This window comes from Enoplosus armatus, chromosome 6 (genome assembly GCF_043641665.1).
Source record: "Enoplosus armatus isolate fEnoArm2 chromosome 6, fEnoArm2.hap1, whole genome shotgun sequence".
NCBI classification, from domain to species: Eukaryota; Metazoa; Chordata; class Actinopteri; order Centrarchiformes; family Enoplosidae; genus Enoplosus; species Enoplosus armatus.
In genome coordinates this window covers 14,278,366-14,297,415 of record NC_092185.1, presented here as the reverse complement: position 1 = coordinate 14,297,415, position 19,050 = coordinate 14,278,366, and the positions used below count along the sequence as shown (strand labels likewise).

At 41.5% G+C, this 19,050-nt stretch overlaps 4 protein-coding genes across 6 annotated transcripts; 2 read left to right on the top strand and 2 right to left on the bottom strand.

Annotated features, from left to right (window-relative positions):
• Window positions 1-279: 279 nt before the first annotated feature.
• Window positions 280-3,046, top strand: tmpob (thymopoietin b). The gene is made up of 6 exons (XM_070907558.1): window positions 280-513; window positions 666-783; window positions 1,466-1,621; window positions 1,852-1,961; window positions 2,047-2,147; window positions 2,665-3,046. The coding sequence occupies exons 1-6, from the start codon at window positions 280-282 to the stop codon at window positions 3,044-3,046; spliced, it is 1,101 nt and encodes a 366-aa protein (XP_070763659.1).
• A 5,499-nt stretch (window positions 3,047-8,545) lies between these two features.
• On the top strand, window positions 8,546-11,704 carry ldhbb (lactate dehydrogenase Bb). Of its 2 annotated transcripts, XM_070907653.1 has the most exons (7): window positions 8,546-8,682; window positions 9,241-9,358; window positions 9,598-9,771; window positions 9,853-10,026; window positions 10,139-10,256; window positions 10,821-10,944; window positions 11,219-11,704. In XM_070907653.1, the coding sequence occupies exons 1-7, from the start codon at window positions 8,554-8,556 to the stop codon at window positions 11,384-11,386; spliced, it is 1,005 nt and encodes a 334-aa protein (XP_070763754.1). In that variant the 5' UTR covers window positions 8,546-8,553; the 3' UTR covers window positions 11,387-11,704. The 2 variants fall into 2 exon arrangements, with proteins under 2 accessions (XP_070763754.1, XP_070763755.1); XM_070907654.1 differs by lacking the exon at window positions 9,598-9,771 and having other exon boundaries at window positions 8,554-8,682.
• Window positions 11,705-12,981: 1,277 nt separating this feature from the next.
• On the bottom strand, window positions 12,982-14,905 carry LOC139287172 (spexin prohormone 1-like). 2 transcript variants are annotated; one of them, XM_070908168.1, is made up of 6 exons: window positions 14,838-14,905; window positions 14,288-14,359; window positions 14,136-14,181; window positions 13,985-14,044; window positions 13,172-13,255; window positions 12,982-13,101 (listed from the first exon to the last, which is right to left on the bottom strand). In XM_070908168.1, the coding sequence occupies exons 2-6, from the start codon at window positions 14,348-14,350 to the stop codon at window positions 13,043-13,045; spliced, it is 312 nt and encodes a 103-aa protein (XP_070764269.1). In that variant the 5' UTR covers window positions 14,351-14,359; window positions 14,838-14,905; the 3' UTR covers window positions 12,982-13,042. The 2 variants fall into 2 exon arrangements, with proteins under 2 accessions (XP_070764269.1, XP_070764268.1); XM_070908167.1 differs by lacking the exon at window positions 14,838-14,905 and having other exon boundaries at window positions 14,288-14,413.
• Window positions 14,906-15,763: 858 nt separating this feature from the next.
• On the bottom strand, window positions 15,764-18,148 carry LOC139286750 (tripartite motif-containing protein 16-like). Its single transcript, XM_070907652.1, has one exon. It carries the CDS (start codon window positions 18,146-18,148, stop codon window positions 16,487-16,489), a length of 1,662 nt encoding a protein of 553 aa, XP_070763753.1. The 3' UTR covers window positions 15,764-16,486.
• Window positions 18,149-19,050: the final 902 nt, after the last annotated feature.

Genomic DNA, 19,050 nt, shown 5'->3' with positions numbered 1-19,050 from the left:
TTTGCAGCACACGCGTGTATCTGTTTTCGAAAAATCCAAGCTACCGGAGAACATTTTAGCTTTTAGGCTAAGAAGCAAAACGGGGCATTTATTTTGTTAAACCGCTTCAGTCCTGCTAGCTGAATTGGCAGCGGGTTAGGCGCCAGTCGTGTTTGACAACAGCGCTATTCTGTCACGTTCCCGGTGTTGTTGCTCGTAGCTGCCGAGTGAACGCGCTAATTTCCGTTAGGTGGAAGCGGCAAAAAAAGAAAGCTCACGATAGCCAAAATAAAGTTAAATATGGCTGAATTCCTGGAAGATCCGTCGGTTCTCACGAAAGATAAGCTGAAGAATGAGCTTACGGCAAACAATGTGCCACTTCCCAGCGGAGAGCATAAAAAAGAAGTGTATGTGCAACTCTATCTGAAAAACTTGACCATACTGAACAGCAAGAAGAGTCCACCTGCAGACACCTTCTCCAGCGACGAGGAGTTACCTGCCCCCGTGGTGTCCAACAAAAGTCGATCTGGAAGAGTAAGTTTTTGTTTGTTTGTCTAAATGGATCATAATTGGTTTTAATTCGTGGATAACTGTGATATGATGATGTGGTCGTCTGCATGGGTTGATACAGCAAGTGTAAGTTATTATGACTTGTCGTATGATATGTAACTTAAATCTTTCTGCAGAAAGCCACCAAAAAGACAGACAAGCCTCGCACGGAGGAAGTGGAGGTGACAGATCTCACTGATGAAGATTTAAAACAGCAGCTGGCAAAACATGGTGTGGACTCAGGACCCATTGTTGGTGAGTTCCTGGGGGGCTGTCTCAGACTTATTATGTTTTTCCAACATCAGAAACAAGAAATAAAATTAGATTTAAGAGAAATTAGATTAGGAATACATTTACTGGCATTATTAAGTAATTTAGTACTTGTGAAAACAAATTGACAAAGCAACTCACATAAAAGAAAATGTATGTACTCTGTCTTTGTGTTGACCAGTTTATCCAATTTAACCAGTCGCTATAACCTAACTGACACTGAATGATTGAGGCCGGCACCAAAATTGATATATGAGTTTTAAAAATGTAATAACAATATGCAAGCCAACTTTTCTTTTTTTCTTTTTTACATAAACATTTTTGGTAAGAATCCTTTAAAATTGGACCAGTAGATATGTTCTGAGCGGGACATTTTACAATTGATAAGTAGACTTGTTGACACTTGTCAGTGTTCTCTAACTATGTCGTTCCTGAACTACCTCCTACCTGATTTATCTATCTAGTTTGAACCCTCAAATTAACTGTTAGGTGAAAATATAATAAATATTTGTAAATACTGGTCCCTGAAGCAGTGCGAGTGTGTCCAAGTATGATGTTTAAATAATATGATTTAATTTAACCAAAATGTATAAATCCTTCTTGAGTTACAAGTACACAGTGTTATATGTCAGTTATCCTTTTTTTGCCCTTCCTCCCCTCCTTTCAGCCTCCACCCGTAAGCTGTATGAGAGAAAGCTGCAGAAGCTTTTGGACCAGCCTCCAGCTGAACCTGAAGCTCCTACAGACGTCACAGCTCTCCCCAAGGCAGACAGTAACCAGAACGGCAACACAAATTCTGACCAGTACAGTGACAAAGAAGATGGTGAGCTTAAATTTCACATTACTTACCAAGACAAATAGCCATAGCCAAAATGGCCTGAATGTCTCAGTATGTTTTAAAACATGTTTTCTTTAATTCAGCAAAGCTTATCCAGACAGCTTGGTAACCCTGTTTCTTGCAATAGGTCCCTGACTAAATGTTGGGAAAACACTGATTAGCGTACTGATATTGCCATGTTTTAATGTTGTCTTTACATTGCCTGTGTTTTTCAGAGGAGATTGCTGCCCCTGAACCAGAGCCAGTTCCTGTGGTAGAGAAGCCTGTGAGGAGCAGAGGGAAAGCTCCAGTTACCGTCAGAACCAGCAGCAGACGACAAACCAAGGTGAGGCACATTTAGCCATTCCCAACCTTAGAGATAGGAGTATATTTTAAGTTTGCATGAACATGTTTTTATATTACACTGACAGGTGGTGGAGGAAATAATTACTGAAGAAACCCCCAAGAAGGTCAGCGAGAGTGTTGTCGAAGATATCCTTGCCAATGAAATAAGCACACCAACAGGCATCAGGTAACAGTTGATGATGACTTTTTTGGCTATTACTTCTACTCTTGTATTGAGATTCTCAAACAGTCCAGCACATGATTCATGTACTGCAAAAACAAACAATAAGCAAACAAGCAAAACAGATAAAATGTTAAACTAAAAGTTGAACATGAAAGAACACCCCTGACGTTTGGAAACACTTGTTTGATTTTTTTTTTTTTATTAAATCAAGGTCCACTCCCTAGCTTTTTTCCCAGAGCTTTCACCTGCATTTCACATCCTTATTCAACAGTGGTAGCTGTCACATCCAATGCCAAAGACCATCTTTGAACAGAGACGGGCTGTGACCGAAGCTCCTTCAGGGTTGGTCTTTGGCATCAGATGTGACAGCCATCTCCATGACAACTGAGCTAATTTAATCTGCTGAAAAAGGCTGTGAGGTGCAGTTGAAAGCTCCAGAAAATCTATTAAGTGGACCTTGAGTCAAGATTTATTGTGTGTGCCTAGCCTAAAAGTTTGATTTTGTTGTTTCCCTGAGCAGTGCGACCTGCAGGCGTCCGATCCGAGGGGCGGCCGGCCGACCACTCAAACCAAGTGAATACTGGATGGATGAGTCCCGTGTGCAGCACAGGGTCCTCACTGAGAGCCGCTCTTACTCTGAGTCTTTCTCCAGAGCCGGCAGCACCGGCTCAAGCAAAGCGCCAGCCCGCCGAGGCTTCCTGTCTGTGTTGCTTAAGCTCCTGCTCCTTGTTGTGGTGGGTGGTTCTCTCTACTATGCCTACCAGAACCTGGATGCCAATCACATCAACACCCTCAAAGGCCTCGTGGACAGCGTCATCATCCCCCTTCAGGGCGTTGTGAACAACGCAGCCACCTACCTGGGCATCGGCAGCAGCGGTGCTACAGAGAGCGCTGGCAAGTAAAGACCCTCAGCAGTCTCTCGCCATGCCCACGCCACCTCCCTGCCGCCTGCCACAGCACACCACAACTCAAGCAGTAAACTTGGCTCACCTCTTCTTTTTACCTACATGGTTGGACAAAGGACACAGATTTAATTGGAACGATGAACTTTCTCCTCTCTGGACTCCAGCTTTCCTCCCACCACAAGAGGAAACAGTAGCTTCTGGATAACAATGTTTTGTGGCAGTCAGAAGAGACTCATTTTAATGTTGATTTTAATCTGTGAATTGTTTGTGTCTTTGTGTGTATTTACCCTTGTATGTAGAAATGAGTGCAGAATGGAGAGGTCAGTTTATCCATGCATGGTTGTAGTTTTTGAAGGTCATACTGTAGTTTCTAACTCTCTGTGCCAGGTGTTTTTCTGATGGTGAAGTGCCTGGACACTGTTAGCACTTAGTGCCCTCCCATTTTCAAGCACAAAGCAGTGCTACTACTAATACCAGAATGTCTACATGTTTCTGTATGAATTTCAAAATTTGCTCTGTAGCTATAGAGTTAGATAGAGTGATTCATTATTTCTATGGTGCTCAGGTCAATTTAGGTTAAACTTTTTAATGTGGTCTGTGCTGGGAGGAGACACATGGTGCAATCAGGTCACGTCACTGCATGAGGAAAATCCGCCCACGTTCAGGTTGAGGTATAAAAACTTTTTTCCAGTGGCTGATCACTGTTTGAATCATTGTATTTGGGGCTCTACGATTATGACTAAACTGATAATTCTGTCCATTTTGTATTGTAATCATGATCATGACTGTCAATGGATTAAGGAAATTTACTAAACTTTTGGGACCTTTTATCAACATCCTCGTCAATTTACAAACGAGTCTAAATGACACAATTTTTTATTGTTATCTACTATTCATTTGACAATTTCTCCTGAAGGAAACTAAAATTGCAGCGTTCATTTGTAGGTTATTGATTTTCCAGCCCTGCCAGTGTGCCCATTTGAGTTTACATGCTTTGGGTTTTAGTGCTCTGTTGTGCTTTTTTTTTTGTTCTGTTTTTTTATTAGATTTCTGATCCTTCAGTCCTTTATGCAGGATTGGCTGTTGCAGTGCACCCACATAGCCCACCTCACTGACTGCATGTGTCCAGACGTGACAGATCTGCAAAGAAGACACATGGAGAAAGTTTGAGACAGTTAATCAATTTATTCTCTTCAGAACTCTTTTGACTACTTCTGCCTGTGCAAATTACCACAATTAAGACACTGAAGGGGGTTTGTTTACCCGCTGGGAGCGAGGAGGCATTCACTGGAGGTGATGTTAGGGGGCGGGAAGATTTCGGGGGCATCTTTGTTTCTATTTTGATATTTTTCTAAAGTGGCGTGTTCAACTTTTTATAGCACATTTTAAGGTAACATTTGAAAGCAATATGTTATACATGCAAGTGATACTGTATCTTAATCTGAACCTTGCTGATTTAACACAAGTGATTCATCATCAGGCAGCTCTCCCACAATGGACAGAAACGACAGGGGTTATGTGGGTAAGGATTTTTAATCTGTTTATTTATGATAATGTAGGCAGTGTATCATAAAATAAACTTGTCTGTTACCAGATATCTTTTCTTTGTCTTGTGTGGCGCTGTCTGGGCACCTTTCTAGAGCAATACCAGTACTTTTATGTGTGTTAACCAATTCATCGCGACACACGTATATATCGCTAATAACCAGGCTGTGTGTATACAGAGAGGTAACAACGCTTAGTTGTGAACTATAGTCGGTTTACTCGTGAAGTGTGTACTGAATACGGTAACCGTGACGGTCCTGGCGGGCGGGGCTCACGAACTAGACCGCTTGCAGTTTGGAAAGAACAAAGCAAACGGGAGAGCGGGAGTAAAAATCCAACATCTCGAAACTGTTAAACCAACACGCAGTTTCGTGTTTACCCCGCTACAGAGGATACTAACGTTAGCTGAGTAAAACTTAACAATACATTCGTTTTAAACGCAGCTATTGTTGGTTGACTAAACTGACACCTGAGGATTAGCCAACAGCATAAACGTTATAAATGCTAGCTCTGACGTTAAGGTAACGTTAGCTTGCCTGCCGTTGGAAAGGGCGTAAAGATGCTTCACCAGAAGGAGAGTTTAAATGAACGTTTTCTTACCGTGCAAATTTTCCATCTATTCGAGTGGCCTTTGTACATTTGGTTTTGTAAGCGAGCTAATGTGACATTAAGTCCCGTCAACGCACCGATGTTGTCCCTGTCGGAGGTCGAGGAAGAAACGCAGGTCGCAGCGGAGGACACCAGTCCAGACTGGCAGCTGCTGCTGCGCCTGGTAGGACTGGATACACACCCCTGTATGTTTCCTCTGTTTACAGTGAAGTTAAAGTGGAAAACACACTGTGCTTACACTTCAAGTCCCCCCCCCCCTCAACATTGAAACACCTGTAAACATGAGATCTTAATCCACACGAGATCACTAGTTGTTACATTTTTCCACACATGAATGTCTTGCAGTGCTGAAACCTTCTTCGTGGTGCATTCCTGGATGCTGCAACGGGATCTCCTCCCGCATGCATGTTTTTTTTGAAATTTCAACACCCTAAAATGACAAGGTTTTCCTTTTTTCATTCAGAATAGCATCTGAGACCCTGCGTAGGCCATGGGACACTAAATTGAGACACACACTTATTTATTTATAGTCTTTCTTGTGTGTTGACAGGTCCTGACTGCAGCCAATGTCACTGGAATTTCTGGAGAAATAAAGACTAATTTCACAATAACCTACTACTAGCCTATGTATCTAATGCAATACAATGCAGATATTGAGTGTAGCTGCCCTTCACAGCTGACCAGATGTCCATCCTGTCTGGTCATCCTTTTGTTTTCTCCCTGCAGTGGCTGTGCTATGAGACTGAGAGTCCCCCTGCTGGCTCAGGGGTGTCTGTGCTTTACTCAGAAATGCAGCTCAGCAGTAAAGTGTTCTCAAGACGCTCAGATCCAAGGGTGAGTAAATCACTGAACCTCAAAAAGTGTTGTCGGTGGTAATACTGCCTAAATTAGACACACACCTGAAGTCCCTCTGTTCTGGAGCAGCTCAGAGGCTCTGCAGTCGTAAGTGCTGGAGTCATTTTCATATGATACACTCAAAACACTGCAGTGACGCTTCACTGGACCACACAAAACGCATAGATAATAATAATTGTAATTTATGTAATTAATAACCTGTGGTACATGGAAATATGTGTGTTGTTGTAGGTGAATGTTGAACCAGCTGACTGAGGTGACCCTTGGAGTGCCAAACTGAGACTTTGTAGGGGATGGAGAGGCTTAATCAATTAAATCCAGTAGGCTGCAGCCTGACAGAACAGCAGGAAGAGGAGCAGGTGCTCAGTACAGCACACCAAGGGTGAGTCTTACTGTAGCGTTGGAGAAAGGACAAGACATTTACACTTAAAGTAACTGGACCCTCGAGACAACAGGTGAACAGCCACAATTTTCATTGTTATTTGGAAATTTTGTGTGCAGGAGGCAGATAGATTTAGACTGGATTTGGTTGGATTTTGGTTTGTTTGCACTGAATGTTGGGGAAGTTTGTAAACGTTTTCTTTATTAAGTGATGACAGTTGAATTTGTTTTGTGTGTGTCCTGCTCTTCATGCTCTCTGTACCCCTTGTGCAGATTTTTGGTTTTGGTGCTTTTCAGCCTTTTGTAGACTTGCAAATGAAGTGTATTTTAGTCATCTGTTTATCCACCACATATGAGATAAATAGATTTATGACATTTCAGAAAAGTTTCTTTCTTGAGTGGCGAGTAGGTAGTTTCCTTGAAATGTAGTTTTATCTGGGACCTTGAGGCTCATCAAATAATTACCCAGATACATGGAAGGGATGTTATTATATGTAGAAAAATAATCATCAAAGCTAAATGTTTTACACAAGGTATTGTCCTTATAGTATAGTAGTCATACTGAAATAGACTTTTTAAATGTTTTTAGACGACAGTTTTCAAGTGCTTAATGTGTGGTCTGCCATCTGTACCGCGTGTTGTCTGCGTTCAAGTTCAAGTGTGACTTAAACTTTCTCAGTCACACAAACACGCGTCACTTCACAGCTGTCTTGTCTACACAAGTCTCTGGTGATAGTTTGATTCGTTGATCATTCAGGTACCAACCATGTTTTTATTTTGTGTAATTAAAAGTCATGAAACCTACTGTCCCCCCTGTGACCTTGCAGGCTAAGCCACCTCATTAACTGCTCGTGTTTACATGCTTTGAGTGCGCAACGCTTTCTCTTGGTAATCCAGTTTCACTCAGAGCGAATGAATGGACAGTTTACCAGTACCCTCTCAATGGGACTTTTGTCCATTATGAGAGAGATGGCAAATTTTTGCAGATGCCTTAGTTTACAATAGCATGATTTATTTCAGGACTGGTTCATTCACATGTTGCATCATAATCTAGTTTATATTCCAGACACCACGGTCAATTTTCAAGCAGTAATCTCAGTTGAGAGACAGTGTAGTGCCTCGTGTACTACAGTATTTACAATCTGCAGCATAAAGTAAAAACAATTCCCAGATGTGCACTGTACTGAAAAGTGGCAGCTAGGTCATGCATAATTCAGATTTCTGCCTATTGTTATCTAACAGTGGCAGTATTATAGCTGTAATGTAGGATAATGCATTATACTGTAAGATAATTTGTAAAATACTTCTTACAATTTGTTATTGTTCTTTAGAGACATCCTATTAGATACAAGGTTAATGTTCATCTGTAGTTCAGGTGCAGCAGATGGAGGCATCGTTAAGGGATTACAGTAACTCCTTTAACAGTCTGCAGTCAGTCAGTCAAGTTCGGTATCCGATTATAGTGCTCCGTCCTCCATTTGGGGAGGAGGGTGGAGGGAGAGGAGAGGAGCCGGCCCCGAGTCACATGTGCTCTGTGCTACTGCTGCAGCTGACCGGATACCTGCCTCTGCTGTCTGGATTGCACAAACAGTGACTGTGGGAGGTGTTGTGGATGCAGGGGATACGCAGCTCTGTGAGAACACACCTTAGGTATCCGGTCAATTTGCCATGCTGGTTATATGTTGGTATTTATACCTTGCAGCTCGGAGCATCGCAGAAAAATGCAAGTATTGCTGCTGTTTTTGTGTCTGGCTGTGTGTCTTTTCAAGGTGAACTCTGCAGAAGGATAATGTGTGGAGCTCAGTCCGTCTGTTCTCTCTTCTTCTTGTAATGGATCTAGATGTCAGAGAAGTCATGCTTCCATGAGTGCTGCTGAGTTACATGTCAGGTTTCATTTGTAATCCCTCTACACTCAGAATATAACACGCTACGTCTTGAATGAAGTATTTATGAAGTTTGAGCACGCAACCGGCTTTCTGGATGCAGGACTGTTTCCCTCAGTTGTGTCTGTGTTCAGTGTTCAGTGTGTACAGTCAACATGTTTCCTGACCAGGAACATTCTTCCCACCCTCCCCACCCCCCCTCCTTCATTTTTACCCCCCTCAGCACTGAGAATGGCCTCAATTCTGCAGAAGCTGATCACTCCGCTGTTCAATGGTCCTCCTGAGCCCCCCAGGAATAAAGTGACAGTAGTGGGCGTGGGCCAGGTCGGCATGGCCTGTGCTGTCAGCATCCTCCTCAGGGTAAGAGCCCCTCTGGTTTTGCCCCTGCCTCAGATTACCTTCCTGCCTGCTGGTGTCACAGAACGGGGTAATACCCAGGATCCTCCTAGACTGACACCGGATTACTGATCTCTTGGTGTCTCATCCCTTCTCTGTCCTTGTTAAGATGTGGTGACAGAAAAATGTATTTGTCCTCAAAAGAGAACACCTACAACGACTTTCTACTAAAGCAGTCCAGCCTGGCTTTTCTTCTTCAGCTGAAATTGGGCAGCAGCTTTCTGGCTGTACAGTAATAATAGCAGCAAGTTTACCTTATTGATCGACTCCACAGTGAGAAATTCTTTCATCTAAATTTGAGCCCTCGCTAAGTACAGGGATAAGTGAATATAGATTTGTGACCAATTATATGCACCTCTTGTTTTATCTGGGTATATATTAGGTCCCTAAAAACAAACTGCTTGAACCTCCCTGTTGAGGTTTATTTCAACTGGTAACCCTGACTGCAAAAACAGGTATATTGCTGAATGAGTGTCCTGTGATTGGGAGCAGTGTTGTTCTGAACTTCCCTGACGTGTGCAGGAGCTGGCTGATGAACTGGCCCTGGTGGATGTGATGGAGGACAAGCTGAAAGGAGAGATGATGGACCTGCAGCACGGCAGCCTCTTCCTCAAAACCCCCAAAATAGTTGCAGACAAAGGCAAGTTTATACCTCAGACATGGCAAGAAACTCAATCTTAGAACTCAGTCTTAGTTTGATACACACAGTTCAGGTATTTGCAGGATGCAGCTAACTGGCAAGCATTGTGACCGAACCGATTTTGTTCCTATTTGCATTAAAAATTACTCAGTTGAAATATGAACCTCTAATTATCTAGACATACCTGGGTTTAGGCAGGAATAATTGTGACAAATCTACTCCTCCTCCTTGTCTCTCAGACTACTCTGTGACAGCAAACTCCCGCATCGTGGTGGTGACAGCTGGAGTCCGTCAGCAGGAGGGAGAGAGCAGGCTGAACCTCGTCCAGAGAAACGTCAACATCTTCAAGCACATCGTCCCTCAGATCGTCAGATACAGCCCCGACTGCATCATCATTGTGGTTTCCAACCCAGGTAGTGTCAAACACACGTTTGTCTTTTTCTTTTCTCTCACATATACAGTATTCACCTTCTAATAACACCACTCTTCAACAGTTGATGTGCTGACTTATGTAACCTGGAAACTGAGCGGCCTTCCCAAACACCGCGTCATCGGCAGCGGCACCAACTTGGACTCGGCGCGCTTCCGCTTCCTGATGGCCGACAAACTGGGAATCCATGCCAGCAGCTTCAACGGCTGGATCCTGGGAGAACATGGAGACACCAGCGGTGAGCCAGCGAAAAGAAAGCATCATAATATGTTACTCAGAAACGAGAGACTGTGACTGTGTGATGTGAGGAGTATGTGGATGAAGGTTGATGGTTTCAACATGTGTCTTAGTGCCTGTGTGGAGTGGAACAAACGTGGCTGGAGTCAACCTCCAGACGTTAAACCCGGACATCGGCACCGACTGTGACGATGAGAACTGGAAGGAAACCCACAAGATGGTGGTGGACAGGTAGGCCGGCGTTCACTTGGGTTGCTCACATTTCCTTGACTAATATAATGTTTCTTATAAGCCTCAGGTGATAATTCAATATTGTTGTTTAATGCCTCTCCATGTAATCACATTGTGATATATAGTACTTATACCTTGTATTACATTTTATTATTATATATTATATATATTTATAAACTGGATCTTACTACGTTTTACACAGTAGTTAAACTTCATACCATCTGATTTTTAATACTTTGATAATCACATGTCGAAACAGAGATGAAGTTATCACTATTGACATATTCATTTTATCCACATTGCCCTCCTCTGTCTCCTGTATAAACAAGTATCACATTGATATGAAAATAGTTTTGAAAAAAATTAGATTCAAAAAGGTGAGATCTGTCTCCTTTAGGGCAAAAGCAGCAGTCTTGAAGGAAAATCTGCTTCTAAGAGTGTTAATGTGTTTCATCAGTTTATTTTTTGCGCTACTTTATCACCATTGAAATCAACTAGCTCTAATAAATCCAAACATTAAGCACTTTGAAAACAAACTGTTTTTGTTGTCTTTGTGTCTCTCAGTGCCTACGAGGTGATCAAACTGAAGGGTTACACTAACTGGGCCATCGGCCTGAGTGTAGCAGACCTGACAGAAAGCCTCATGAGAAACATGAACAGGATTCATCCTGTTTCCACCATGGTGCAGGTAACAGCTGCATACACACACAGATTCATTTTCAGAGCCTGAAACAAACTGCATCTTTAAGTTATGCATACACATATCCAGTTTGTACATAAACCACAAGCTATGTTGTTAAGCCAAAATCTGAAACTAATTCTGATTGAAGCTGAATAAAATACAATACAAACAAAGTGATTTTTTAATTGTTCAAGTTTCTTTCTCTCTGCTGACACTCAGCTCTGTTTTTGAGATGTGTCTACTCGTACAGACAGTAAAGGTTGTCGTTCATTGTGTGCAGGGCATGTATGAAATCAGTGACGAGGTGTATCTGAGTCTGCCCTGCGTGCTGAACAGCGGAGGTGTGGCCAGCGTGGTCAACATGACCCTGACAGATGACGAGGTGGCCCAACTGCAGGCCAGTGCCAACACACTGTGGGACATCCAGAAGGACCTGCACGACATCTAATTGAACAGCAGGGGGCACTGTAGCTGTCCTTACTGCTCATCACCAACAGTATTATCACTCTGCGGTCACTAACTAACACCAGACAGCTCCACCTTCCGCACCTTCAACCCACCGCCCTCCGTAGACTCACAGGCGCGTGGGAGTTTAATCCCGTCAGATTTAGCTGTAGGTGTCAGTTCGCTCACTTCTGCTCGCTGGAGACCAAATGTGACATCAACTGAGTGAAATGCTGCCTCATTTGTCCTTGACTGTGTTGCAGTGTGGGACCACTCATGTTGCTTTGATGTGTAATAAAGCAAGTTTGTTGTTGCTTAAACAGGAAGTGCATGTGTTCAGTTATTCAGTGGTGAAGGGAAAATCTATTTATTGTTTCTGTAATGCTGTAGAACCTCAGTTTACATGTAGGTGTACTGAGCAGTACCGTACTGTTTTATCAAAAAGGCTACAATGAAAAATGAAACAAATCCTGAAACACTGAAAGCTCCTCTGGTGATTTTACTGGCCCATGGGTGCATTTTCTGATTCACAGCCCTACAGTCGAAACTCTTTTTGGGTGACAGAAACTCACGATAAAAGCTTTAGTTCAAGTCTTGTTTAATTAGATGCGCCCTTTAATTGATCTATTATTTGAATTTGAATTATTTGAAATGAAGAATGACTATAATCCAATTTGGGACATTTGAACAATCAATATCACTCGTCTTGCAAACAAGATGACAAAAGCAACAACGTCCTTCTTTTACAGAAAAAGAGAGTGACGGAGATCATGAATAAAGGTCCATATAACATATATCTGTCCACTATCCGCTATCTCCATCTGTAAATAACTTGTGCATAAGGTTTGCAGGGGAACGCTGACATGGATCACATATAGAAGAAACATTGTTAGAGATGTTAGATATCCTGGTATTAGTTTGACAAGTATAGTGCACAATTTTGCAGTATAGGAGGGCATTTCTTGCACAGATACAGGAGTTCTGCACACAATGCATCAGTGCATAGGTCATTTAATATTTCCCATAGAGATAAGATTTGTATACAGTTTATGATATTTCCTCTCCTAAATCTTGACATAACTGGTAACAATGAAATTAAGCCCTTTAAAGAATGGGCTGATCGCAAACTAAATAGTTGCTTTTACAGAAAATTGTTTATTTAGGAGCCCTGCATACACAAATGTACTTTTATTCTGATTTATGTCTATGAAAAGAGGATTAAAACTCTTCTACATCTCAGCTGGTGACCTCTGTTTGACCCGGTCACGGCTGGTTCAGGCTGCCATTTCCAATAAGACTCACAGGGCCACCTCTCTCAGTGACCTCAGTGTGAACAGTGTGATGACGAATGACTGAATGGTGTTTAGCATGGTGTTAATCACTGTGTGGTGTGAATGGTTTAATTGTGCCCCAAGCTGACACAGACATTTTTTTTTTCTTAATCGATAAGTTTTTTACGACTGTAAAAGGAAATGTTGCACACACACACGGGATTCTGCGAGCTCATTAAAGAGAAGAAAATGAAAACACTTAAGTCCAGCAATAAATAAACACATGGCTCAGAGTTGAAGAATCACAGAAGAGGCATGGGGATTTTATTCATATAGCACGTTTAATTACACGTTAACTCAAACAGCGTCAAGTAACACGTATAGAATCATCACAAATAGTTCAGATTCAGCATTTGTTCTTCTGGGTACTTGTCTGGTTTGCCTCCACCTGAACAAGAAAATAGATTAACAATTAAAATTGCTCAGATGATGGTGAGGCAGAGCGTTCAGGGTTTTACCTTCTTCCACGGCTCGTTGCAGAAGCTCCAGAAGAATGGAGGACAAAGACAGTCCAAGTCCATCACCGCTCTGGATGTCAGTCACTGCAGAGACGCAGAGCAAAGACATTTGAAAAGGAAACGGAATAAACTGCACAAATAAGACAAGAAAGAGAAAATACAAACATAGAGCCGTGTGAAGCAGAGACATGTATATAAGATCAGCCTTATTCTCTCTGCTCTGATGGTAAAAAAAAGTCAAACTGATGTTATACTACTTTATAACAAAAACGTCTCTATAACGTCTGTATTTGTTAATGTAAATAATGGCTTTATTAAAGGTTAATGAATCATTTACAAATACTTTTTAGATCATTTACAGTATAAGCCATTAATAAGAGCAACTTTTGGGAAGCCAGGTTGTGAAACATCCTTTTTCCTGATGGGTCATTGATAAGCAGTTAAACATGTTAGTTATTTATAAAAGGTCATGTGTTTAACACTCTAATAATCCAAAACCGAGCTAAAACTTAATGGTTTTTACAAAAATCTACAAAAGTCTACAGTTGCAATGTTAATAGAGTTAATAAATAGATTAGGGTCCAGATGGTCTGCAGCTAAAAAACAAAGCATCAACACCAGCCAGAGAGATTTTTCACAACCTGAAAACCCAGAAGAAAAAGCATCAGTAAATCATTTATTAACCATTAATAAAGTCATTAGTTACAACTTGAAAACCTTTTATAAATGGTCACTTATTAGAAAGTGGTACAAACTTTTACATAACTAATCTGTCTCTTATACAAGTAGCTGCAGGGCATCACATACACTCACCTAAATGTAAAGTGCCTCCTTCCTCTCTGCTGGTGCGCTCCAACACTGAGCGATGTCCTGCTGTAAAACATCAACATTCAACACTGTTTTCTCTTCATCTGACAAGACAGGTCAAAACTAGGAAAGTCTACAGTTTTAAATTTCCTCTTACGTGCTCCTTTTAGATATAAGATGGCCTGAGGTGTCCAGTTTCTCCGCTGAGAAGTGATGCAAAAGACAGCCGTTTATCTCTTATTTATATTTATTAAAATGTTTGTTTAAATCCAGCTTAAATATGAAAGAGACAAATCAACTTTCACTCACCTGTGGTGCACTCCAACACTGGGTGAACAGTGTCACCACAAGCAATGTGACTACTAGAGACATTGTTGAACTCTGTAATGACATTTAGCTGAATTAAAAAGAACATTAATAGAACTAATAATAATAATAGAAAAGAAGAAGAGGAATAACCCTCTCACCCCAACATTTAATAAATGGTTTATAACACACTATAATGTAGCTGCAAGCAGACATAAGGACATATTCGTATTATGTCTACAGATGTATTTTACTATGTATGTTTAATCCACTTATGGGTGCCCACAGGAAGAAAATAAATGGTTGACAAATACAGTAATATTTGTAGTTTTTTGTGTGTTATAAACGTTTATATATGTTAAAATATATATGCTTACAAATGCTAAACAAAGTGTTGCTGTTAAAATTTACATTTTAATTATAAGAGTAAAATGCTAATTTATCTCTGACTTCTCAGGTATTTTAAGTAAACGTAAATAGTGTTAACACTGACAAAATACAACAACTAATAATAATAATAATAATAATAATAATAGTAATGAAAATAGCTTACCGTTAATTGTATTTACCGTGCTCTCCTGCAGCTTGTGTTTAAATGTTTAGTTTGTGCGTCGTCGTCCTCCTCTGTCACTGCTGTTACATTACAATAAAAAACAAACATTATACAGCGTCACTGATGAAGGGGACAGGCAGCTTAATTACGTCTCACGTAATGTTTCAATTGACGTGAGTGACAGGTGCTGTCAAAACCGTCACTGCTAATTAGCCACAGACACACGAGAGAGGTCTGAACTTTTATGAGCAGCAGAGTGTCTTCACAGGGTCACCGACGTGATGACGACACTGGTGAGTTTTTATGAATGAAGCTGATGTGATGACAGCGTGCACGAGGCCCGAGGCTCGGGATTGTGTAAAAACAAAACAACAACAAAAGTGGGTGAATGTGTTGATGTTTTCCATAAAAAGCTGCACGTGTCAGTGTCATACGAGTTACTGTAAAGGTTTGTCGTCTCTCTCTCTCTCTCTCTCTCTCTCTCTTATTTGAACTATGCAATAAGTCGAAATACGTTAGTAATATGGAAAATATGAAGCGAGCGCCAGCAGCCAGTTAGCTTAGCACAAAGACTGGAAACAGAGGGAAACAGCTAGCCTGGTTCTGTCCAACGGCTCCTACCGTCTCCTCTTAAACTCACCTATTGATATGTTACATCTTGTTTGTTTAATCCATACAAAAACAGAAAAAAAGATGAAAAATAAATAAATAAAGACAATTGGAGTCTCAGCTGGTTGCTTAGTAACCTCACCATGACAACAAGGAAGTTATTGCACCTGGCCAAGAAAGGCCACTGACCTTACAAAACACATTTTTGACCATAACTTGCAGTAATTATGACAAAATTTCACACGGATGTTTAATGGAATACAACGATGGCATTTTTTTTACCCAAAAGGTCAAAGGTCAATTTCACTGTCCTTCATAATGTCCTGACAAAACACTTTTTTGGCCATTATTCAACTACATAACAGAAGAGGAGATTGTGACCATATTTCACAGTTGGTCGGGCACTGAAGAGGTGACACTTTTGATTCAAAGGTCAAAGGTCATTGTGACCTCTAAATAGGTTTTTAGCTATAATTTAAGAATGAATTGGGCAATTCCAGATTTCACACACATGTTGACTGGGACGACACAATGATAACTAGCACAGTATGGGCTTTCCTCCATCTTGTCCACTTCCTGTCTGTCACTGGAATCACGTGGCCGCAAACAATGTATTAGGAGCTGGAGCTGGAGATTTAAATATGTAATATCACACTGTCAGTTGGTTCACAGAAAATAATGAATTATCTTTATTGATTATGATCACCACAATTAATTATAGATTTCTTTGCAAATGTATAAAGTGGTGAGAACAGAATATCTATGATAAAGGAAGGTCTGGTGCTTTCTCTTTTCAGACCCATGCAGTGGAAAAGAAACAACAACATACAAATACATCAATACAAATCTTTAACATTCAGTGCACAGAAATAGAAATCATTCAATCAATCAACAAATGAGAAGACATCAGAGTCCCACCCATAATGTTTGATTGACAGGTGATCTCTGTGCAGTGAAGAAATGCCACAACAATCAGCTCTCAGCAACAAACATGAATTAAAACCCAGAATTTAACTCTCTCTCCCTTAAATGACTCCTGTTTATTTGAGCTTACAGAACTCAGCAGTGTTTCCAGAAGAATAAAGAAGCCAAAGTCCAGCATAGAGAGGCTGAGTGAATGTGGTCTGCACTCTGTGGAGGAGAGTCATGGTCTCAGAGATGCTGTAGAAGGACAGAATACCTGCACTGTGGTCCAGGTACACTCCCACTCTCGAGGACTGAGGTCCTGAGACTGGAGTTTCGACTTTGTTGTACCAAAATGTAAAATTGTCTTGGAAACAATCTAATGCCCAAGATTTGTCATTTCCTCCAAATCCACATTCATTCGAGCTCCCTGCTCTGCTGATATTCTTGTATGCGACTGCCACATAAACTCCCTCCCCTCTCCACTCCACCTCCCAGTAACAACGTCCAGTCAGACTCTCTCTACTCAGGACCTGCCTGCATTCAGTGAATCTGTCTGGGTGATCGGAATAAGACTGCTGTTGTCTCGTTAATGTTGCTCTTCTGTTTCCCTCAGATAAGAACAGCTCTGTGTTCGCTGTGTTTGGATCCAGTGTGATTTCACAGGAATATTTTAAGAATCCAGCTCTGGTCTTGGGCTCTGGTTTTGGCAGTAAAACATCCACTTCAGTCAGTGTCTGTTTCTCGCCCAGAACGTCCTGTAGTTTGTCTCTGACTTCTGTCACAGCCGCTGTCATGTCCTCAAAGTACCGCAGAGGACGCATATTGATGCTGGGTGAGTCTGTAGGTTGGCTGGGTTGTGACAGTGAGGGGTAATTATGTAGAAACTTGTTGTGATCCTCTGTGCGTGAGAGCTGCTTCAGCTCAGCGTCTCTCCTCTGCAGCTCAGTGATCTCCTGCAGCAGCTCCTCCTGAAGCTCTTTGACTCGACTCACTTCGGTTTTCTGCTGGGATCTGACCTGCTGCTTCACGTCAGAGCTTCTTTTCAGGATGAGTCTCACCAGCTCAGTGAAGATCTTCTCACTGTCCCCCACTGCTTTATCAGCAGAGCGATTGATAGCCTCCACCTCCTTTTGAAGCACCTTCACATCTTCATCTCTGTCCTTTATTCTCTGCTGGATCTTTTGCAGACTCACCTCCAACTGTCTCTGCCTCTCAGCCCTTTCTGCTGCAGCAGAGACTGTGTCGTGGCCTTTATGTTCGTCCACCGAGCAGAGGTAGCAGATACACTGCTGATCAGTGCGACAGAAGATCTTCATCACCTCATCATGACGAGAGCAGATGTTCTCCTGGAGCTTCCTGGAGGGCTCCACCAGCTTGTGTTTCTCAAAGGCTGGGGACTCATAATGAGGCTGGAGGTGTTTCTCACAGTAAGAGATCAGACACACCAAACAGGACTTGAGGGCTTTTAGTTTCCTCCCAGTGCAGAAATCACAGGCCACATCTTCAGGTCCGGCGTAGCAGTGATCAGCAGGAGCAGCTTGGAGTCCAGTCTTCTTCAGTTCCTCCACTAAAACTGCTAGCGTGGTGTTTTTTACCAGGACAGGCCTCGGCGTGAAGGTCAGCCTGCACTGAGGGCAGCTGTGGATCTTCTTCTCATCCTCTCCATCCCAGAAGATTTTGATACAGCTCATGCAGTAGCTGTGTCCGCAGGGAATCGTCACCGGATCCCTCAGTAGATCCAGACAGATTGAACAGGAAATAGTTTCCTGATCCAGCTGAATTTCTTTCTGCGCCATTTGACTTGTCTGACTTTCACTTCCTTATAATGGAAACTATTGAGCTGTGATCTAAACAACATGTGTTTCTGCAGCTCTTGCACTTCACTGCATGTTGGTTACACCCATCCTCAAACTGTAGATCTGAAGGGGAGGGAACAAGGAAGTGTGTGGACGGAGTGGCCCTTGCTGTGTTCGAGAGCAGGAAGAAGAGGGAGGGGTTATCAAACGGTCTGAGAACCACCTGTTTTCAATAAAGCTCATGTCTCATTTAAAAACATGGGTTACTTCAGCTTTTAGGAGGAAAAAGAAATTCAGAATGTAATTTTGAGTAAAAGGTGTATTTTAACGTTAGATGCATTTAAACAAACAAGGTCTGTTTAATGTAAGATCCCTTTCTAAGCAATCTTTTATCTGCCAGGACCAACAATATTGATTTTTCATCCCCCACACAATTTTTATTTTTCCACCAGCCAAGACCGACAGGCCGAGGCAGTGGCCTTGCTGTAATACACAGAAAAGATGTTAGTTGTTCCGCACTCTCTCGGCTGTTTCTCATCCTTTGAGAACCTTAGTTTTATTTTAAAGAATAAATTTCCCATTTTATGTGTTTTAATCTACAGACACCCTAAACTTATTGTAACATAACTTATCAGTTATGTTACAATATGACAATATGAGTACTTAGTTACAAGTACTGCTTACTGTTACACTGTAATGTGTTTATAAGTGCTTATATACTGATTGCAAATGCTAAATAGGTGATTTCAGTGTTTCCATATAATGCAATTATTATTAAAGCAAATAAGAAAACAAGAGTAGGTATGAACCTACATTTTAATTATCAAAGATATAATTTAATTAAAATGTAAATTGACCTGAAACTTCTCAGACAGGAACTGAACTGTTGGATTTGTGAGAAA